The 22662-nt window shown below is 47.9% G+C and overlaps 7 protein-coding genes across 7 annotated transcripts; 3 read left to right on the forward strand and 4 right to left on the reverse strand.

The window, feature by feature from the left end:
- Nucleotides 1–457: 457 nt before the first annotated feature.
- Nucleotides 458–4569, forward strand: N7537_004479 (uncharacterized protein; the record flags this gene model as incomplete). Its single annotated transcript, XM_056895536.1, has 5 exons — nucleotides 458–757; nucleotides 1635–2062; nucleotides 2123–2378; nucleotides 2431–3385; nucleotides 3449–4569. 5 exons carry the CDS (start codon nucleotides 458–460, stop codon nucleotides 4567–4569), a joined length of 3060 nt encoding a protein of 1019 aa, XP_056755284.1.
- Nucleotides 4570–5618: 1049 nt separating this feature from the next.
- N7537_004480 (origin of replication complex subunit 5 family protein) lies at nucleotides 5619–7352 on the forward strand (the record flags this gene model as incomplete). Its single annotated transcript, XM_056895537.1, has 3 exons — nucleotides 5619–5705; nucleotides 5787–6164; nucleotides 6231–7352. The coding sequence occupies 3 exons, from the start codon at nucleotides 5619–5621 to the stop codon at nucleotides 7350–7352; spliced, it is 1587 nt and encodes a 528-aa protein (XP_056755285.1).
- A 560-nt stretch (nucleotides 7353–7912) lies between these two features.
- On the reverse strand, nucleotides 7913–9978 carry N7537_004481 (uncharacterized protein; the record flags this gene model as incomplete). Its single annotated transcript, XM_056895538.1, has 10 exons — nucleotides 7913–8112; nucleotides 8184–8325; nucleotides 8406–8806; nucleotides 8864–8958; nucleotides 9009–9046; nucleotides 9106–9187; nucleotides 9243–9273; nucleotides 9327–9588; nucleotides 9639–9742; nucleotides 9948–9978. The coding sequence occupies 10 exons, from the start codon at nucleotides 9976–9978 to the stop codon at nucleotides 7913–7915; spliced, it is 1386 nt and encodes a 461-aa protein (XP_056755286.1).
- Nucleotides 9979–11504: 1526 nt separating this feature from the next.
- On the forward strand, nucleotides 11505–15176 carry N7537_004482 (plasma-membrane proton-efflux P-type ATPase; the record flags this gene model as incomplete). The annotated part of the gene is made up of 4 exons (XM_056895539.1): nucleotides 11505–12587; nucleotides 12663–12893; nucleotides 12961–15067; nucleotides 15130–15176. 4 exons carry the CDS (start codon nucleotides 11505–11507, stop codon nucleotides 15174–15176), a joined length of 3468 nt encoding a protein of 1155 aa, XP_056755287.1.
- A 1777-nt stretch (nucleotides 15177–16953) lies between these two features.
- On the reverse strand, nucleotides 16954–17944 carry N7537_004483 (uncharacterized protein; the record flags this gene model as incomplete). Its single annotated transcript, XM_056895540.1, has 2 exons — nucleotides 16954–17330; nucleotides 17401–17944. The coding sequence occupies 2 exons, from the start codon at nucleotides 17942–17944 to the stop codon at nucleotides 16954–16956; spliced, it is 921 nt and encodes a 306-aa protein (XP_056755288.1).
- A 1638-nt stretch (nucleotides 17945–19582) lies between these two features.
- On the reverse strand, nucleotides 19583–19798 carry N7537_004484 (uncharacterized protein; the record flags this gene model as incomplete). Its single annotated transcript, XM_056895541.1, has 1 exon — nucleotides 19583–19798. The coding sequence occupies one exon, from the start codon at nucleotides 19796–19798 to the stop codon at nucleotides 19583–19585; it is 216 nt and encodes a 71-aa protein (XP_056755289.1).
- Nucleotides 19799–21119: 1321 nt separating this feature from the next.
- On the reverse strand, nucleotides 21120–22272 carry N7537_004485 (uncharacterized protein; the record flags this gene model as incomplete). Its single annotated transcript, XM_056895542.1, has 5 exons — nucleotides 21120–21246; nucleotides 21303–21421; nucleotides 21457–21884; nucleotides 21931–22084; nucleotides 22138–22272. Coding segments are annotated over 5 exons (963 nt in total), but the record flags the coding sequence as incomplete, so codon positions are not given.
- Nucleotides 22273–22662: the final 390 nt, after the last annotated feature.

Here is a 22662-nt window from a genome sequence, read left to right on the forward strand (position 1 = left end):
ACTCTGAAACTCCCTGCTGATCTCCGCACCGTTAGGTACCCACGATATTTCCTGTCAAAATTGCCCATAGATGACTTGCGCAGCTTGAAATCGCATAGCACTTCTCCCATCAACCGGATTTGACTCCTCTCGAGGCGTTCATTGTGTGAGTTAGTCCCTTTTTGCGAGCGCAGATCGTCTCCGCCTGGCGCCAACCCCTCAGCCCCTCTCTCGATTTCCCCTTGCTTGAAACGCCGACGACACACACACCGCCAGCACACCCTCTCCTCCCATTCGGTTATTCCCCGACCACCGGAGGACGTCACGTCACGTCACGTTATCTGGGGCTTGTCGTAATTGCTTCCCCGGAGAAGCTCCCCTAAAAACCCGTTTTCTTCTTTGGGCGTCAACAAATCCCTATATTTGCTGACCGGACGTCATTTTTTGGTGTATAGTTGAATAATTCGGCCTGCCCACAATGGCCTTCAAGCACGGGCTGAGTGAACGCCTCGACGAGCTGCGATTCCCATCCCCACGATCCCCGCCCTCGGAGTCTGCGTTCCCTGGGTACACATCTCTTTCCCCGGGTCATTCGAACTTTGGATCCGGGTTCTCATCTCGCCCGGCTGGCGATGTTCGAGCGAATCTGCAGCGTCGGTTTACGACCGATTCGAGCAAGTTCTCGTCATGGAATTATCTGAATCCAAGCTCGGGATCTGGTTCGAGCTCTGGCTCTGGTTCAGGCCAGATGCAAGATCCAGTGGATTTGTTGTCTTCGGTAAGATTGAACTTTTTATTTGAGTTAGCGATTATTCCCCTGAATTGAACCCACGAACCTGTCTCGTTCCCATCGGAATTTGGTCGGCGATGAGTGGAGATGTTTGAATTGGTGTCTTGGTTATCTAGCCCGGCAAGATTCTTTGAAATCATGGATGTCTTTGAAAGTTCCGTCAGCTTCCAGTATATCGCACTATCTGTGTGTAGCGGCAAGTTGACGAACTGCCGCTATTCATCTGCCGCTATTCATCCATCACCATTCATCGACCACCATTCATCATTTTTATCTCTTCCATTCAATTGCCCTATTGTTTCTATTCATCAGTCAAGCAAAACCGGGGAGCGATTGACCTGATTGACGCCTATTGGTGCTTCAACTGCGTCCAATCTGAGCCTATTCAGACGTCAAATCGACTCGTGCCTGTTAGGCTGCAATCCGTTTTGGGTTGGTATAAAAACTAAAGCTTCGCACCTCCTCTTTGCTTCTTCTTTTTATCTGCTGCCTCATCATTTCCCCATCTGTTTCAAAGCTTCGGATCCGAACAAGTTCGCTGCCTGTGCTACCGGGTCTACTCCGTTTGCCGTTGATTTCGCGTTACATTCCCGTTACTTTCTTGACTTCAGATCGTGCGTTCGGTTCGTGTTTCATGCTAGTGATTATTCTTGTGGCTCTCCTATGAAGATATCTGTTTTTTTTTGGTGTCTTTTGAAGTGTTCTTTTCAAGCCTCTCTTGTGCAGTTCTGATCGTGTTTGTCGATTGAGTTGTTTGAGACCTTCCACTTTTCTCTCACTTTGTTCAAACTGATATCTTTCCCAAACTTCCCCGCTCTTGTTTGAACGCATCAATTCCGGGAATTATATCTGACCTCTTCAGCAGTTTGAGAAAAAGAGACAGCACATCGAGTACATGCGTGAACAAAAACGTCGTTTTGAAGAAGATATGAAAATCCTAGATCTTCAGCACGCTCGCGAGAAAATGGAGATGGACCAGCTAGCTCGGGACTTGGCTCAGGCTGGCATCTCTGGCCCAGTCAGTGAGCCAACCACCCCACCTGAGTACCGTGATACTACTGTCTCGAGTGCCTTTGGCCGCCCTGCTCGTTTCTCCACTTCGAGTGTGACCTCTTCTCCCGGCTTTTTCAATGCTTTTGCTCCTTCAACCTTGACTTCGCCCCAGGCTGCTTCCCAGTCCGCCCAGCCATCGATTGACCGATTTGCTGGACACTCTGTCCCTGGTTCACGCCGAAATTCCGAGAAGGACGACTTCCTTGCCGATCCTACTTCTCCCTTCCGATCCGCTCCATCGTGAGTGGAACCCTGGTTTTCGAGTTGTGATATCCAGGGCCTAGCTAATATTTATTTTAGTGCTGCTCATCGATACTCGCTGCCCTCCGGTAACCAGAACGGCCACTCTCATCGGGCTAGCATCTCCGGTTTGAATGGATCACGCCTTGACAGCTTTAACGTTCCCAAGTATCTTTTCCCTAGTGATGAGGACAAGCCTCACAACCATCTGAGGGAGCTGGAACGCCTGTCAACTCCTGACATTAAGAGTTACATCAAGTTGACCGAGCCTGATGACAAGTTCCCCACCCTGTCCCGTCGTGGTGACTCAAACATGGTAAGTTTCCCGACATTGAACACCGCAGCCTGAATCCTAACCATTTGGCTAGTTGTCGGCGAACCCTGATGCCCATGATCTCGCCAACCCTCGTGCTCCAGGCGCCGAAAATTATTCCAACCACAGTCGGCATCGGTCGTCTCACCAGAGCATGCCGCAGAACATTCACAACTTCGGGCGCTTGGACCAGCTGGCAAGCCAGAGTAACGAGGATCACGGTAACTCTGTCCACACCTCACGCCACGGTGCTCGTCGTTCCATGGGAAGCCAGATCACCTTCCACGATGACCGCCACGAAGAGACAGCAACCCCTGTTGCCTCGAGCCGGCCCAATGCTCTGCAGTCATCATACTCAACTAATGATTTGCCTACTATCAAGGGAAATGGAGCTGGCAACGCTATTACTCCCCCCAAGACCTACAATGAGCACATGCATCACCACAACACAAGCATGGGCCGGATTCCCCAGAGTGGTGTGAATAGCCAGGCTAAGGCCGAGTTAGATGAGACCGAGTTCTATGGCAATCAATCGACCTTGCACGCGAGCGCTCCACCCTTCGGGCCTCAGCTCACTTCGGCTGCCTCTACCAACCATGTCCCCAGTTCGATTGTTCAAATGGGTTTGCCATTCCAAGTCCCTGCGGTTCCTGCCTTCAATTATGGGATCCAGCCCTATGTCGGCCAAGCAACTCCGGTCAACGGTCATATGCAAAACTTTGGAGGAGCTTCTGCTTACAACAATGCCTATTCTGGCTATGGTCCTGGGTTCCGCTTTAATGAACCTGCAGCCCGAGGCAGCATGGCTCAGCGTCGCCAGGAGAATGATGCGACCCAGCTTACTCGTTTCGGCAACTACCCCTTGGAGCATTACAAGGGTGAGTTGTACAGCCTGTGTAAGGACCAGCATGGTTGCCGGTACTTGCAACGCAAGTTGGAGGAGCGTAACCCGGAGCACGTGCAGCTGATTTTCAGTGAGACTTACATGCATGTTATTGAACTTATGACCGGTATGAAACATGCACATCCTGCCTTTAACTCTATTGTCATTGCTAACCTTTCTCCTCGAACAGATCCATTTGGAAATTATCTTTGCCAGAAGTTACTCGAATACTCTAACGATGAACAACGCACTGCTTTGATTAACAATGCTGCCCCTGAGTTAGTCAAGATTGCTCTGAACCAGCATGGAACTCGTGCACTGCAGAAGATGATTGAATTCATCTCGACCTCCGAGCAGACCCAAACAGTCATCAATGCGCTGCAGTATCACGTGGTTGATCTGGTCCAGGATCTGAATGGCAACCACGTTATTCAGAAATGCCTCAACCGCCTCACTCCTGAGGATGCCGAGTTCATTTACGAAGCTGTGGGAGGCAATTGTGTTGTTGTTGGTACTCATCGCCATGGATGTTGTGTCCTTCAGCGTTGCATTGATCATGCTTCGGGTCATCAGAAGGCTCGTCTGATTTCGCAGATTACCTCGCACTCGTTCGCTTTGGTCCAGGATCCCTTCGGAAATTATGTTGTGCAATACATTCTGGACCTTGCGGAGCCTAGCTTCACCAACCCGCTATGTGCTACCTTTGGAGGCAATATTCCTCAGCTGTCCAAGCAAAAGTTCAGCTCCAATGTGATCGAAAAGTGCCTCCGGACTGCTGATAACTACATGAAGCGTGAAATGATTGATGAATTCCTCATGGGCAATGAGCTCGAAAAGATGTTGCGTGATTCATTCGCAAATTATGTTGTTCAGACCGCTATGGACTTCTGTGATCTCGACACTCGCAACCGCATTGTGGAGGCTGTTCGCCCTATACTTCCGTCTATCCGTCAGACTCCCCATGGCCGTCGTATTGCTGGCAAGATCATGGCTGCGGATACCAACAGCCGTAGCAACGGTAGCAGCGCTACTACCAGCGGCCAGGCCACCCCCAATGAGATGACCAGTACTGCACAGATCCCCAAGAACTTGCTGCAGAAGCCATTTATCTACCATCAGCCTGGTACTCAGAGTACTCAGTCTTCGAGCTCGTCCGGTGGATACAGCAACCAGACCTATGTTCCTCAATCCTCCCAGAGCTCTGCCTCTAACACTCCTTCGGGACAAAGTGATACCTCGTCTGTTTACACTACGTCCACCCCCCAGCTGTCTGTGAAGCTTGGTCCGCAGCAAATCCAGAACTACTTCTGATTGGGTCTGGGACACCCACATCAGTGCTTGTCTTTCACAACCCCAGTGTACCCATAGTGAGACGATGCGACGAAACCTTTCTTTTTTTTTTCTTTCACGATTTTACGGTTACTTATTACACTGTCATCGAACTGGGCCCACATCAACTGCACATGCTATGATCATTTATCCCATGATTTACCACACTTGCGTTTTACTGCATACACCTTTGAAGCAATGTGCCATGATCATTGCATTTGGCCTATGTTGCATACTGCATACCTTTCATGAAGCGACCCGTGCATGATGCAGACAACGTTGGAACTATGTTCCTCTGCTCCGTTTGTTCCCCAACATCTTGTATTTCATGTTTTTTCCCTTTCCCCACTGGTTTTCCTCCCCCAATGCCTTGTATGCCTAGGTCTTGAGGGTATCTGGTGATGGTTTTGGATCGTTCCTTAGAACAATCTGGTATTCTATTGCCTTGATTTGAGGACTGGTTCTTCCAGCTTGGGTTGTTTTTGCTTCCTTTTTTTTTTCCTTTTTCGCTTCCACATTGTGATTTTCAACTTTTATTTTTACCCCTTCATCGTTGTACTTTTGCGCCTTGCTCTTTTCGAACTGCGTTTTGTGTTGTGCCCGTTCTTTTACATTGGTTCATTGTTGCACGCGAGCTGAGCCGAGGATGGACATTACAATGGCTCTGGAGCCTTTGTTCATCAATGAATGACCTTGGTTATTTTCCGGCTAGCTTGCTACTTGAGATGATGGGGGCTATTTGGTCTTTGGGCCAGATCTTCGTCATACATGATCCTGCACGCACTTTTTGCATGTATTTTAGCAATGGAAAGCTGAATTAAGTTTTCATACAATATCCTCCATTTCCAACACTAGTAGATTTCCAACTCTTTGTTTTCGTAATTCCTTTAGGTTTGTCGCCAAATCTGCAGCGCGACGCGTGATCACGTGCGTGCCAAAGGAGCCATCTTGCGGAGGTTTAGCAAGATGCCGCAACTTGCTTTTGACACAATTCATCCTCCAAGATCCGAATCAAACTGACTGGGCCTCTCATGCTACCAAAAGAGGTTGCCAGCTCATTGAGCACACAATGGCCTTGTCGCGATGTTCAGATGCGGCAACTAGCCAGCCTTTTAAGTGTGAGTTTACTATGCCGACAACAATTCCTTGCATTCGCCAATCATGGAGAAAGTGGCTGACCTCCAACGATCTTTAAATAGCCTCACGTTCCTAGTCCTTCAACATTGGTTGTCCATGGTATCTCTGCAACCTGCAAATCGACTATCCTCCGGGCCGTCCTCGCTACCCTCGAAGTGCCGCACGCCATTGTCAGGAGCTCGGAATGCATCACGGGACGGCATCTCCTGACAAAAATCATATGGAACACACTGGAGGCCCTCGAGCAGAAGGAGGACTGGGAAAAATCCGGCAAGGGGAGATGCGAGCACGTCAGTGGCCTTGCAGTCTTGCTTGAGGAGTGCCTGGCAGCGAGGCCCGTTGAGAAGCAAGGCAAATTTGTGCTGGTGCTGGATGAGATTGACAGGCAAAGAGACGCGCCGCATACTCTGCTATCAGCGCTGGCACGGCTTGGCGAGATCGTGAGTTATGCCTTTGGGCGACATTTGCTGGGCGTGGAATGTTGCGGCTAACCCCATGATTTGTAGGTTCCGTCTCTCTGTGTTGTTCTAGTCCTCAGTTCGACCCCACGGCCATTGTTCCTCCAAAGTGCAGCGGTTCCGCACGTCAGCTTCCCTCCCTATACCCGCAAGGAGGCCATCCACATTATTCTCAGTTCAAATGCGCCGGTTGTGGATGGGTTGCCCGATGAAACCTCCACGCGGGTATACCCGTACTTCGTCTCTACAGTTTACGACTCGTTGGTAGGACCTACAGCAGGTTCCATACCGGATTTCCGGTCCATATGTGATAGATTGTGGCCTCGATTTGTTGCGCCTGTAGTGAATGGTGAAACACCCCAAGGCGGAAACAATGAGTGGGATTTCTCTCGTCTGCTTGTCAAAAACAGAGTTATCTTCCGACACCAGGGTGAGTCTGCGCTTGTGCACCGTATTGTCCCCGACGAGACTCCTGCCAGTGCGAAACGGGCCCCGCTGGCAAAGACCTTGATGCCTTCGGCTCTCCCTTCTCTGCCATATTTCTCGACTTTGATCCTCACGTCCGCATATCTGGCCTCGCACACGCCTCAACGACTGGATACAATCTTCTTCTCCAAATTCTCCTCATCATCCCTTTCAGCCCGAAACAAGCGTGCCCACCATCGCCGACGTTTGAAGGTGCTCTCCCAAGCCCAGGCAGAAGAGAGACAAGCCGCAAACGACGACCCTTCAACCCCCAAGAAAGGAAAGCGAACCAAAACCCGCATCACGAAATCAACTCTCTCCTCCGCCTTCGCGACGTCCTCGGCTACCACGTCCGCCATCGGAGGTGGCGCAGGTATCGCTGGCCCGTCTACAATCCTCACGGCCCGTTCTTTCCCCCTAGAACGTCTCCTTGCCATCTACCATGCGATCGACCCGAACCCCCCAGCAACGCCGCTTCGAGTTGCAGCTGTCGCTGACCGTATCTATGCTGAACTGGCAACGCTGCGACGTCTGCGGCTCGTTGTCCCCGCTGCTAGCCATAATGCTATGGCGACTAGTAGTGGGAATACTACTGCCGATGCGGGAGATAAGTGGTGTGTCAATGTTTCTGGTGACTGGATCGGTGAACTGGCTAAGGGTATTGGTGTCGAGGTTGGTGAGTGGTTGGCTGGCGGTCTGGACTGATTTGGTTTTTCTTGGGGATGAAGGAGTACTGTCGGAGCCGACGAAGCTGACTTGATTCTTGTACTGGCGCTTTGTTGTATTTGTCAACGGGAGTTCTTGGCTTATTGGCCTTGCATTGGAAACTGGTTTTGTGGTTAGGTCAATTATACCCATGTTATCATTCTACTTGATCATTGCCTAGATCCGTATGGTAGTGAAATGTCTGAAACAGCTTGTCAATTGTAACATTACTACAAGGCCCGTATCATCGTGTTATCCCTTGAATAGCTAATTCCTACCGTGTACACATGAGAGCAGAGTTGCAACATATTTTGGAGATTTGACGTCGGTAATCCTCCAGTTCACATACCACAATGCTTGCATGCAGAAAAGAGCCCCCATACAGCAGAAATCCACCTGCTGCGTTCGAACGCCAACGCAGAATAACAAACTAGTTCAAGAAAAAGTTGCCAAGAAACACCAAAGACTATGCGCAAAATCCTCATACGAGAGAAATTTGAATGACCAAAAATACAAAAAAAAAAAAAGAGAGACAAGAAACGCCAAAATCCCACTGACTCCTACCATGTCCACTGCTCAACTACATCATCCGTGCCGACCAATAAGCTTGGTCCATGTGGACCCCGCCACTCTGGGGTATCGTTGCTATACTCGAATCGCACACAGCTAGGTGGTGAGGAGTATTGATGCCTCGTGAGAGGCGAGGAGACCTGCAGTCCGGTTTGAAGAGAGAAGAGCTGGATTTTGCAGTGCTGGGAAGCTAAAGTGAGGTCTATGTTAGCATCCGGTGAACTGGAAGTTGGGTTATTCTGATATTCAAGGGAAACATACGACTAGCCAGTAGACCGAGCTCGGTGCTCAGGTCGAAGGTCGGGATTGGAAGTGAGGAGAAATCGGGGAAAGTGAGATAAGGCTTCGAGGAGTCCTGAGGTTTAAGCGCCTTTGGCGCGAAGCGGAGGTCGTACATTTGTAGCTGAGAAAAATATTAGTATCCGGGCGTCATATCGCGGAGAAAAAAAAAAAAAGAATGAAAGAGTGGAAAGAGCTATATACCGAGCGAGGTCCCGCCGCCACGAGCCGGTGCTCGTCCATCTGCTTCATTTCCATCACGGCATCGTTGTGTTGGAGGCGCGTGGCACTGCCACCACTGCGCAGGTCATGAAGGAAGATTTTGCAGTTTTTCTGTCCCGCCGCAATCACATCCTGCGACATCCACTCCACGGCATGCACGCTATGTTGGCTCTGGCTACGGTCGGAGCGTCTTCTGGTGTTAGTGGAAACCGTATTGCCCTTGAATGGCTTCTTCGAAAGGCTCCAATGACTACTGGTACCCTCTAGGGTGTGGAGCCCTTCTGAAGTTCCTATGGCGAAGTGGGCACTGGAACCTGTGGGCTGGGCCGCGGAGCACCAGAAGGACATCGGATAGTGGGGTCTGATCCGAATTGGGTGAGAGACTGGAAAGTCTCGGGTCAGTACTGTGTGTTGGAATAGAGATGCATGTGGAATCGTACATGTTGGCCAGCGGTAGTTGCCCCCTTCATCGGGCTCTGGGAGGAGATGAGCCGAAAGGAAGCAGTCACCTTGCGGTCCTTCGTTCATTGTTGCACTGAAGCTGTTAACGGTAAGCCTGTCGAATAGCTTTCTATGGAGACGTACAGTAGGTAGCCTGAGTGGCTCAAAGACATCGATCCTAACTAGAAGGGGTGTTAAACATGCTTTCAGAGGAAGGAAGTGCTGGGATGAATGTGCTCACCCAGTACGGCTCTCTGAATAACACCCGTTCCATAGTGTGATCGTAGCTCCACTGTGACTCGTCAATATCAGGAAAACAGACCCTATTGTTTGGTTAGTAGCCATTGACATCCGATAGCGAAAAGCCCATCAACGTACGATACAGACGATTCATATCCACGAGCCGAACCTTGTCATGCATGTTAGCCACGCATCGGGATAATAAAAGCCAATGAAACTCACTAGCAATCAAAGTCCCTGAACGTGGGTTGCGCAAGACATGCCGGATGCTGTACGAGTTAGGCCATGGTTCAAAACGATGGAGTTCCCCACGATGCAGTTGGCTGGCTTGAATGCGAGCCTGCTGTTCTTGCCTGACACGGGAGGAGGTTTCAACTGCCCCAACCTCTCTTTGGAGATTAAACAAGGGATGCTCCAACGATGCTGCCTTTCTGATCGTCTCTTTTTCTTCACGTTGTCTCAATCGTGTCTTGTTTTCTCTTGTCTGCGATTGATTAGCGAATGGAATAATACACACAGGTCCCTCTTACTGACCGTCAGCTCGGACCGCTTTCGCTTCACAGATTGCTGTGAATATTGTGCATTTGGAGTTGCAGCATGGTTGGCTTGAATCTTGAAGTACTTCTTCTTCTCCGGGTCTGTAATGCTCAGTCAGTATGAGTTGACACGGGAGTTAGTGTGTATAGCGGGGTGGTTGACCACTGCACAGATACAACAGTAGCCACAGGCTAGACAGTACGATGCAGCTTTTGTGTGTGACTGGCACACAGCAGCACGCGCCTCTTACGTACTGCCATCGCGTACCTTGCCAGAAGGGAAGAAACGCATCAAAACACGACTTACCATAATAGAACCCCGGGATTTCACGGGTCATGGTTGATGATGACGCGCGCCGTTGAAAAGGCAAAGATCAGGGGGAATGCACAAAGAGGGAGAATCCAGCTATGTTCAAGTTATTGAAATGGTCATGAGACTTCCACTTTTCGAGTGTCTAGCACAAACGAACAACCATAGTGGATTCGACCGCAACACAGACAAACATGAAATCAACACAAAGATCAGTCTATTTAATTAAGCATATGAGATGCGATAGATCTCAAATCGATTTACATGGACATGCAGTTCTCAGACAGCTTTGAATCTGAAGGCTCGGGAGTGACGTGTGCTTATGTAATATGTCATATTCATGCCTCAGGCCGAACAACTGTGATACCTGCCCTAAAGACGACGGCACTGATTTTATATACAGACATCTTTTGTTTTTGTTTTTGTTTTGGCCTTTTATTTGTTTCATTTAAATGCGACCTTACATATGTATGGAGCTTAGTCCAGAGAGACTCCGAATTGAATTGATTCAACCACAGTAAATATCCAACATGCCAATCAATCATATGAATGATCGTACTTTCCAATTGCACCAGATACTGGAAATTCATCAACACAAACCCCCGAATTATATTCCCAGCAAATGAGTGAATATCAACTGCGAGCAACTGAATTGGATTGTGAAGGCTCTTGTTCAATTCGCCCGTCTAGGCCGCGGCGATGTTGACACAGGCAACGCCAACATTGAAACAAATAATGTTCCAATATTGTTGTTGCATGACCGCTTTCATCTCCAGGCTCCGATAAGCTGCTACGACCTCCCCTCGGCCTTTTCAACCCCCTAATTTGGCCGTGTTATGAATCCGATTTCTGCATCTTCATCCCTCAAGGCCGCGATGAGTTGACCCAGGCAACGCAACGCGAACAGGATGATTATTTGTGCCGTAGTAAGAATTCATTCCTAGGCTCCGATAAGCCTGTATGTCCTCCAAGCGTATCATTCGACAGTATCGTGATCTGGTTGCCGTGGTGTTGATAATTCCCATAAATGAAACAGAGCCAATTGTTGACAGTATCGGCTTATTCACCTTTGGACGATGAACGACAGTGTATACCGAACAAAGCGAAGGCAGGCATAGGCAGGCGTCTGTACTGAACCACGTGCTCTCGATGGTCGCTGGCGCCTAGTCATCGAGGGTCGCTCCTTCGACATAAATATCTCGATCCTCGGCGTACCCATTTCTTTTCTTTCTTCTGCGACACCTGCAACACTTTTTCTTCCATCATCCTTTGCCATCACAGCACTTCAAAACATAACGTAAACCTGTTCCTTTAGGTGAGTATGTTGCTGAGTTATCAATGCTTCATCTGTTGAGGTCTTGTTGTATTTGTCTTAGGGCAACATCCGCCCCTTGTGCCTTGCATCCATGTTCCATCTCATTTTGTTGCATCAGACAAATGATGTATCACCTCACACCTTTTACATGAATGTAGGAAGTTGCATTTGTGTCTTGTTGTTTGACATGTTGACAGTTTGCTGATTTCTTTCAGTTTCTTTGCCGCCGTTTCGCCATCATGGCCAGGCTCAGGTCTGACCTGATGGATGAACGAAACGCGCCGCTCAGGAGTCATCCCCCAGACAACCCTCCAACTCAAGGCCTCACAGACGAGGATGGATCCCGTACCATTGTGATTCCGCCACGTGGAAGGTTGCTTGACGACGAGCAACACGGCCGTTCTGAGGAACAGAACCAGCACCGCAACCGATCTCTCAGTCCTTTCAAGCGACGTGACCATTCTGAATTGCCTCCTATCCAGACCGGTGACCTGGGAGAATTTATTCCAAAGTCCTCGACTGGCCATTTGAAGTATTCGGACTCGGATATTAATGAAGAACGTCCTTTCCTAACCAAGCTTCTCAATAAATCTCCATTCCATTCGAACAAAGCAACCAATCCCGGAGAGGAAAAGCAGGACAATAGTCAGGTGCCAAACGATGCTTCCCAAGAAGCTAATGATGAGGAGGAATACCACAAGTTCTGTGTCAGCTTGAACAACAGCTTGAACAACAGCTTGGAGGATGATTCTCCCATTGACGAGAAAGGGGAAATCGAGCATTGCGACAGCATGATCGCCGAACAGAAAGATCAAGTTCGACTGTTTCGTTCCAGTCTGCTTGCCGGTGTGAAGGCCCAGGAAGATCGACGTGGCCGTTCCAGACGGACTCCGACCCCCCCTGATCATCTTCAAATTGGTCTGAGCATGGATTCCGACTCCGAAATGCATGATCCGATCGTCAGCAAGAGCAAAGACAGCGTCATTGGTATTCAAGAAAATGACGCCTTTTCTCTTCCCGAGACATTGAAACCCATTACCTCTTTCCAGCAAGAGAGCGAAGAGTCTCTGGATTGCCTCATTAAAGAACTGGAGGCCGAAGATGGAAACGAACCTGATGTGGACGCAATCACTATCCGAGCTGGGGAAGTTCACCCATACCCGCCTTCGCTGTTGGACACTAAGGCCAACGAGGGCCTCGACGACGCAGAGGTGGCCTCTCGACGCAAGAAGTATGGCTGGAATCGCATGAAGGAACAGAAACGGAATCATTTCATCAAGTTCCTTTCCTTCTTCAATGGCCCTGTCCAGTGGGTCATGGAGGTAAGCAAAACCATTCATTGACCACTATGAGGTAGTTGGAAAAGGTATATGCTCACAATCTTTTCTCAATTCCAGATTGCCATTATCCTAGCTGGCGGCTTGCAAGATTGGATAGATTTCGGAATAATTTGTGCTCTTCTCCTGTTGAATGCTGTGGTAGGCTTCGCTCAGGAATACCAGGCGGGCAACATTGTCGACAGTCTCAAGGAAACGCTTGCTCTGAGAGCTCTGGCCGTTCGCAACTGTTGCATCATGGAGATAAATGCCGAAGAGGTCGTTGTTGGTGACATCATTCGTGTGGAAGATGTGAGTTGATGGGGATTGAAAAAAAAAGAGAAAGAAAGAAAGACATGGAGGCTAATATTCCTTTTAGGGCACAATCATCGCGGCAGATGGCAGACTGGTGGGTGACGACGCCTACATTCAAGTTGATCAGTCTGGAATAACAGGGGAATCTCTCGCTGTGGACAAACACGAGGGGGATCTTATCTTTGCTTCGTCGGCAGTCAAACGTGGGGTAGGGCTCATGATTGTGACCGCAACTGGTGATCATACCTTTGTCGGAAATGCAGCAGTTCTGGTGGACAAGGCTGGAAATACCACCGGCCACTTCACTCGGGTCCTGCGCGCAATGGCGCGTGTTCTTCTGATTCTAGTACTTTTCACCCTGTTGGTTGTCTGGATCAGCAGTTATTATCGCTCAAACCCGATTGTTCAGATCCTCGAGTTCACGCTAGCAATTACCGTGATTGGAGTCCCCGTCGGTCTTCCTGTGGTTGTCACCACAACAATGGCCGTTGGTGCATCTTATCTGGCGAAACACAAGGCCATCGTGCAAAAGCTCTCAGCTATCGAGTCGTTGGCCGGAGTGGAGATCCTTTGTTCGGACAAAACGGGAACACTCACCCGAAACAGACTGACATTGGGAGATCCATACATAACCCCTGGAATGAGTGCAGAAGAGCTTATGCTGACTGCATGTCTTGCGGCGACTCGCAAAAAGGGCGGGATCGATGCTATCGACAAGGTGTTCCTCAAAGGTCTCCGCCACTTCCCGTGGGCCAAATCTCGAATCGCCTTGTACAAGACACTTGAGTTCACTCCATTTGATCCGGTGTCGAAGAAAGTCACAGCATACGTGCAAGATCTGAATGGCGAAAAGATGATCTGTGTGAAGGGTGCTCCTATGACCATCCTGAGAACGGTGGAGACAGAAACCTCACTGTGCGCCCAGTTTTTCAAGGAATATGAGGCCAAGGTTACCGAGTTTGCCAGTCGAGGATTCCGCGCACTCGGAGTTGCCCGCAAGCGTCAAGGTCGGCCATGGGAGATTCTGGGAATCATGCCATGCATGGATCCCCCCCGCCATGACACCGCCAGGACAGTTTCCGAGGCCCAAGAACTAGGACTCTCTGTCAAGATGCTCACTGGTGATGCAGTGGCCATTGCACGCGAAACGGCACGCAGACTCGGTCTCGGGACCAACATTTACAATGCAGAACGCCTTGGTGTCACTGGCGCCGGCTCCATGTCCGGCTCGGAAGTGAATGACTTTGTTGAGGCCGCTGACGGTTTCGCAGAAGTCTACCCCCAGCACAAGTACAGTGTGGTTGAGATCCTCCAGCGACGCGGCTATCTGGTGGCAATGACTGGCGACGGTGTGAACGATGCTGCTTCGTTGAAGAAGGCGGATACTGGTATTGCGGTCGAGGGTGCATCCGATGCGGCCCGTTCTGCTGCTGACATTGTCTTCTTGGCGTCTGGTTTGTCGACAATTATCGAGGCGATCAAGATTGCTCGCCGAATCTTCCACCGTATGTACTCATATGTTGTGTTCCGAATTGCGCTGTCCATTCATTTGGAAGCCTTCCTCGGACTTCTGATGGTGATCAAGAATGAGACCCTCGACCTTCGCCTGGTTGTTCTCCTCGCTATCTTCGCCGATGTTGCGACCTTGGCAATTGCGTATGACAATGCTACTTATTCTCAGTCGCCCGTCAAATGGAACCAGCCAAGACTCTGGGGAGAATCGATTGTTCTAGGGTTCATTCTTGCAGTCGGGACCTGGGTGACGTTGGGCACCATCCTGTTGCAAGGCGAGGACGGAGGTGTGATTGAAGGCTGGGGTTCACGAGATGAGGTCTTGTTCCTCGAGATCGCTCTGACCCAGAGCTGGTTGATTCTGATAACTCGCATCAATGGATCTGGATCGGAGTCGTTCTGGGCCAACTGCCCATCGTTTTACCTTGTCGCTGCCGTGGGTTCTGTCGATCTGACCGCAACCATGATGGCTGCATATGGTGCCTTCGGTCAAGCCACATCCTGGTTAACTGTCCTCCGTGTGTGGATTCTTTCCTTTGGGGTGACATGTGTAAATGGACTGGCTTACATCGTGATGCATAACTCGCAAAGATTTGACAACCTCATGCATGGCAAAGGTCCTCGAAAGAAGGATAAAGAACGCTCCTGGGAAGACTTCGGTAAGTTAGCAGAGACCCAATTCTTTCTCGCATCCTCAACACAGAGAACTAACCAGTCATAGGTCTTGACATGCAACGAATGGCAAAGCAGCATGAGAAGAGCAGTTAGTGGTGGGTTGAAACCCCCCAGTACTGCCACTAATGATGACGATGAATTGATGACAATGATAAATGGCAAGATGCCTTTAATCGATGCATTTTAATGATTTTATCATATCTGGTGGAGGGAACAATGGATGCAAAGGGGACAAAGTCTTGTTTCTCATCAGGCGATACTCGATGTCGGGCCTGCAGGTTCTTATTCTTATTCGGACGCTGAACAGTGATTAACAGACCTTAATTCTACCAGTTTATCTTGAATTCCTTCCTGCTATTGTATGTTCTTTTGCTAAAACCTTTGATACAGTATCATCTTTTTGGAGTGGTAATTGTTGCCATCACAATCCCTCGAGGCCTAAACAGAATTGGCTCGAAAATCAATTTTGAAGAAATCGGCAATTTTGAAATCGAGTAGTCGCCGCGGCCTTACTAGGCAACGAAGGAGCCGCGGTACGATCCCTATTTGGCGGGTATTGACTCGAAAGCCGGGATTTGAAGTAACCGAATAATGGTACTAGGCAACGGCAAACTGAGTGACAGATATAACAGGAAATTGGGCTTCCCTCGCGAATGGAACCCTCAAAGGTTCGCGTTGCACACGGAACACAGATGGTTTACAACCCACACGCAGTCTCGACAATCCTGTATACTTGCAGATTCCATGATATTTGCACATGCAGGGGGATGAATCCGTTGAGCCAAGCATATAAAACTCAAGCAATGTGGCTTCATGGAATTTATACAGCAAACCTGATCATCTGCATACTAATACTTATATAGCAACCTACCGGACCGTTTCCCTCTATTTACATGTACATTGTACATGATGTATGTGCGTACCCATGGCAGGACCCGCGGCATGACCACGTCCACAGGCCAGGATACATATATCTAGAGAACGACTAAGCATACATGGACTGCCTAGCCTTGAACAGTGGGATATCTATGTTGGTAAGCGCCTGGAAGGTTTAAAGTTGTAGGGTTGGAACCTTCCACAAAATCTTCCAAGCTTGCCCTAGAATGACTCAATCGAGCTGGATATGAGCTCTGTGCAACATGCTAAGCTAGCTTTTATGCCATGTGCATGCTTGGCTTTACTCCTGGTGACGTTACTAAATGGGAATATCCAAAATAGGGTTAAGGCTACTTATCTGCAGATGGAATTCTCAAGAACCGACAGGAATATAATACTGACACATGGGAGAACTGATCAACCATAAAATAGATCAACAGTGGATATTCATTTGAACTAATAATACAACCAATCAGCTTCAATTTCTGTGGCAGCAAAGATTGACATTTCCAAGTGGGCGGTCGTATTCCAAATTTCTTGCAAGGAATGGTCCGGAACAGTGGCGGTTTGGTCTTGGCTAACAGTATTCCCTGCCCCCGCCCGGCTCATGCGAGCATTGTCCACGTCGGAATTAGGGCTACGCAAGGGGATCATTGTAGCTTAGAAGGCTCTATCTGTATTAATACACAATCCAGCCCGGGGGTGCCATTTTTGAGCATCACCTCGAAGATCTAGGTTGCATACGCCTATGAATTCCAGCTCACTATTTGATACACTATCGAAACGGAATTCAAATCATTCATGTAAAGGCAAGGTCAAAACTTTAAAGTCGAGCTTTGAAAAAGAGTGGAAGAAATACATGTACATTATTCACGCTGTCCTAAAGAATCCATAGATACGAAAAGCACTAACTAGCCTTCTCAACAGTGTCAAAAGCCAGGACCCCCAACTCCACGGTTGTCAAGCCAGTAGTGACCTTCGCCTCCACAATCCATCAGCTCTGGCTATTGGATCGGCAATAGTTTACCGAGCTCCCACCCCCAACAAAGCTATCTTTGGCCTCGGCGTCAGCTTCCCACTGGAAACGCTGTTGTCGGCGGTACATTCGCCAGAAGACAAGACTGCCATGAATCTGGGCCGCGGAGAACGCCACATGCAGGACCGGCGTGACAATCTTAAATGCAAGCCGCCACCTGTCCCACGTGCTTGCAAACAGCCACATTGTCACAACCGTCTCGGTGATTGTACCCAATGCGGTTGTAAAACAGGAGATGAGGAAGACCTTGCTGAGGAAGTGGTGTCGTTCGGGGAAGATACGGTAGAGAACGATAGCGACGTGGGGGAATAACTCGAACACTGTGTCGAATGCGCCTAAACCCCAACTTTATTAGTATTTTTTTGGTCCTCTGTTCGTTGTTACCCCGGAGCCTCGTCTACTTACCCCAGACAGTGCAGAGAGCAAACTCGATATATGCGTCGGGTTCGCGTAGCGGTCGCAGACTGATGGCTATGGCAGCTTGTCCAATGAAGATTGTCCCAACGTGGTGCATCACGGCCACGGGTGATAACTTCATGCGGTAAATCAACTCAAAAATGTATATCCCAATCAACATTTGTGCCACAATAATCATGATGTCCCCCAGTGTGACTAGTGAGCCATGGACGAAGGGCGTGTTGAATGACGGCCCTCTGCAAAACGTGATACTGATGAATGGGTATGCGGCAACAATCAAGATGATCACTTTGGTGGCACCGGCGATATGATGATTCACGAAGCCACGACGATTTAGCTCGCTCATTCCTGTGTATATGGAGCCATATAGACGACGGACGAGGAATCCTTCGAGGATGTAGAAGCGAACGAAGAAGCATATCACCAACACGATGGAGATGATCAAGGCGGAAAATGGCGCCAAATTGGAGATTGGACCTAGTTCTTTTGTGCCTAGAGGGGTTGAGCGAGGGTGTTGTACGTGGATCTCCATTCTTGTGTGTTTGTTGGAGGAGTGAATGTATTTGACAAAGAAATAACGAGAAGCGATAATGAGAGATGAAGAGATGAGGATACTAAAGAGAGTAAGGCATGACAAGAGTGAAGTAAAAGAAAAAGAAACGAAAAGAATGAATGGATGACAAGCAAGCCTTGCAATATGCGTTATTTGAAGCACTCGGGTACTGTCGAGTGTGAAATCGGAAAGGTTGTGCCGGAGAATTGGAGAAAGAGTAACGAAGACCGAAGGACTGAATGAGCACGGGGAAGGTTGTTACCCGGGGTGCCCATAGCCAGTAGACCCCGCACACTGTAGACACTACACGGCGTTAAATCGGCGGTAAATATTTCACTGGTTTTTTAGGACACTCAGCCCCACAGAATATACAAACGTTGAAGTTACACGATGCTCACACTTCCTGCCTTAGCAGATTCTTTTTTGTCTTACATTGAAATGAGCTTTACACATCAACTTCCCCGGATCTGAGCTAGTAAATATTATAAATAAATCAAATGCAAGTCCCTGTCTTGAACACACAGATTGAGGAGATGAAGGGAATCAAAAGTCGAAATGAGAGATTAAGCCTAAGCCAAGCTTTGCTGGACGGCAGCAAAAGCTTGAGCAGTGGATACTGCAGGTCGGCCTGTATGGTTGGTGATTGGCTACGGTGTTCTCCATTCAGGGTACTATACCCTGGTTCAGCCCTGTTTAGGCAACAGAATAAACAATAGGGTTGCCTGCTCAGAGCGGATTGGATCTTACTGTACGGAGTATGTACGGAGTATAATTAGCCGAATAGGGGAAATTAGGTTGCCTGGAAACTTTCCGGGGAAAAGTCAATCGTCTTATATATTTAGAACATTTAGAATAAGGCCGACTATTCTTGTATCTCTGAATCTTTTATTTATTTGACCTGGAACAATGTGTCTCGTTCCGGGATGTTGTCGCCAAGCTACAAAGAGCGCATATATTGGATGTGGTAGAGTTAATAATAATGCTATCATTTGTATTCTCAAGTATGGTATGATTGTTTGGTAACCTTTGCAGCTTCTAAGACATCGATCTATTGCATGTTGTTACTTCTAAAGGCCTATTAAATTACTGAAATTGCATATCCCATCCCCACTTGGCAATCTTCTACAACCATTCCTTCTCGATTATCATGTCGGTTTCTCTTGGTGTTTGAGAATCTCGCAGGAAAAAGAGATGAAAGGGGAATGATGAGTGGACCCCCAGGAAATTTGTCTTCATCGATCTCGCTCTCTGAAACTTCAATATGTTGGGATTGAAGGGATGTGCCATTGATTATCCCATACACACTTGTCAATACCAATTATCGGTCGCTGGCGATTGACTTTGATTGTTATCGCAACATTGGCATTCCTTCTAACTGGGTCAAGCCAGAGATCGACATGATTGACATGATCGACATGATCGACATCACGGTGAATTTTTCTTTCAGTCTCTGGCACAGTGACTTTGTAAACCACTGTTGGCCGCTTAGGACAGCCGCGAGGGGGTCTCCTCGGGCCCCAGCCCATATCTAGCTATTTCAGCTGCCCATTGACATCGATGTCAACACCTTGGTATTGATGGATGGCTTCGTCAGGCCTCATGCGTTCAAGAACCTTGTCAATGGCTTTGTGGACGGCGAAGGCGCTCTGAGTGTTCACGAGTGACCATCTTGACACTAAGTAATTCGGTCTTTGGGTTGAAAGATGTTCGGATCAAATGAATAGAGATGGCATCCGGGCCAATAAAATCCTGTTGAAAAGTGGTAGAATCAATGGAGAACATAATGTATTCGGTGGTCTTAATATTTGGCTCTACTGTATCGATGTTGGTCATTTCACGTGAATCCCGCATCGAATCAAGCAGACGTTCACGCTCAAGGGAAAGTATTCGAGAAAAGCGATCTTTTCTTTCATAACGATACCGCCTAACATATGGAGATAGACCCTCTAAATCAGTATCGGGCTCGTTTTGATTTTGATCGGACGTGTTGCGTGATATCTGGATGCCGAGGGGATGTGTCAAGATAAATCCAAAGTTTGACTCTCCTCGTAGCGAAGGGTAAGCACTCAATATAAAAATGTCGCGGGATGTCAAAGTTTTACCTTTCCAAGTTTTTCTTACAGGTTGTTGGGAGTAGCTGTAGAAATGACGAAATGAAGGTCAATAAATGCTGTTTGGTTACTAAATTTTGCAGACGAACCAAAACAAAGCCGTATGATCCACTCAACACCCATCCTATAGTATTTTTAACACTTATCATATGACTTTTCATATTACTATAACACTGTCAATGTAGGTTTCTATATTATTGATCCCACCGAATATGTGTGGATAGAACCGAGAAACATATTGCTTAACACAATTAGATCATACGAAACATATTCAATCTCCTGGGCTACAAAAAAGCTAATTACATCATAGAAAGAGAGACCTATCAAGACGAAGTGATTTCACTGTAACAGATGGCCCAATTAATGTAATATCTAGTCTAGTGCACAATGAGTGACATATATTCCAATAGCTCTTGCCTTTGTTAAGCTTAGAGGACATACCGGAAGTGCAGATTTTGCACCTGATATAAAAATTCACTAGTTAGGAAATTCCACTCTAAGGTGAAAAGATTTATAACTGAAAGAAAACTCACATCTGTCATGTTAGATAAGCCGAGGGATACCGCGGTAGCCTGTTGGTCTTCAGAGCCATTTTGGTTGAGGTCACGCTAGGTGTCTTTTAGTAATACCGGATATAAACAAAGGTCCGATATTCAACTTACTCTTTTGTTCTCTCGGGCGTTGACCATATACATAACGATGACTATAGCCCTCTGTACCACAAAGCATACAATCATAGACGCAAATCCAGATTGATGCCGAGGCGCTTCCCTCGCAAAGAAAAGCTAGGGCCCAATGAGATTGCCGACGCAATAACTGTTCCCAAACTTAGTATATAGTCATAATTCACGAAAAATAGCTACCACTTACCTGATAAAGAATGAGGATGCAAACATGGTCTTTTTGGTTCGACCGGCGACATTATATTGCATTTGCAGTAGAGTCAAAGACAAGACAAAATTGACACCGAAACCAACAAGGAGATAATCGGTGTGATCGATTAGCAAATTTTGGAAATATGGGTGCTAAAGAGAGAAAAGTAATCACATTAAGCGACCAGCCCGATTAGACTCGGGGAGGGCGAAGATTAAAACTCCCCCAAGAAGGGCGACTAAAAGTCCGCCAATCATTAGGAAATGCCGGATGCCCTTGAGGCGGGTGGCCAAGTAACTGAAGAAAATAAGGTTAGAAGACGCAATAATTCTGACCGCATCCTCGCAACATACCCTGAAATCCATAATGCCAGGACTTGTGAAGCGCCAGATGGCATACCAAGCAAAGTAGACTCGAATTTAGTGAATCCAAATCCATTGACTATAAGCGGGGCAAATGCAGACACAGCTCCCTGAGAAGAATTAGCTTGGCTCAGGGGGTTGAGACAAAATAGGAGCCGCACGTTGGAATGGTGTTTGCCAGACAATGCAAGTTGATCAACCAGAATCGAGGGTCAAGCAGGGCCTCTTTCACTTGTTCCATCTTGAATGTTTTGTTATCAATGCCCGTCTTGTTCTCAAGAACGCGCAAGATCCTTTCCCTCCCTGAACGCCATTTGGCCTTTGTCGGATTCGATCGAGCCACAAGTATGATGATAATACCCCAAACAAAGGTTATCGAGCCGAAGTTTATGAATGGGAATTTCCACGCTGGAAGAGCACCATGTAAATGACCGATTTCATAGGCTATTAAACCACCGAGAATGTTTGCAAAGCCGTTCATGGAAAACCAAATGGAGGTTCGTAGAGGTTGTTCCGATCTACAACCCATGTGAGCCACAGAAAAGAAAAATTTGATGGTCTGAAGTAGCCAACCTTGTGTAAAACATTGTTGTCAATAAAACAAAGCAAGGACTCACACCAGCTTCCAATATGCCAAGGAACAGACGCGCTGTAGCTAGACCGGCGAAGTTGTGACCGATAGTCGTGAGCCAGGAATACTGGTCATTAGCCAGATGAGCATCTTCTACCATGCCCCAGAGTGCGGAATATGAGACACAAGACTTATCCAGGAACTGCAAGATATATTTCAGCAATAATATTTCCTCAAATGACTCTTATAACATACCTGGATCATATAAGTAAACGCGAGTATGGGAAGTAGAAACATGTCAATTTTTCGAAGAACCCTTCGAGCTTCGCGACTATCAACTTCCACAGGGTCGATTATTCCATTGAGAAATGCCGCTCCAACATCGAGGTCCTAGGTTTGTCTCATCTCGCATAAGCCATCAGCCATAGGATCCAAGTCTGGCTGGTTACTTGGAGGACATAGTTGAGTCATTATGGGCGGTACGAGACGGAGAGATCGAGACCAAGACACAATGAATTAGGAATCTCGGGGTGTGCCTGCCATCAATTGGCTGCACAACCCTAAATATTATTCCCATCGGAAAATGGTGCACCTTGGTATAGTTGCCAAAATTCCAATAGCCTTATCTATGTGGTAAATCAGTCTTTTGCCGCCGTTGCGGTCATGATGGTTCTACTCGTGGGCAAAGAAGACAGTTGAAACGTTGATTAGGTTCCTTTCTAGTTCGATGGTTGTTCGGCGAAATCTTGAAGATATGCTCGACGCCTGTAGCAGGGAATC

Source organism: Penicillium hordei, assembly GCF_028827395.1.
Source record: "Penicillium hordei strain IBT 12815 chromosome Unknown utg000002l_segment0_segment0, whole genome shotgun sequence".
Lineage (NCBI taxonomy): Eukaryota > Fungi > Ascomycota > Eurotiomycetes > Eurotiales > Aspergillaceae > Penicillium > Penicillium hordei.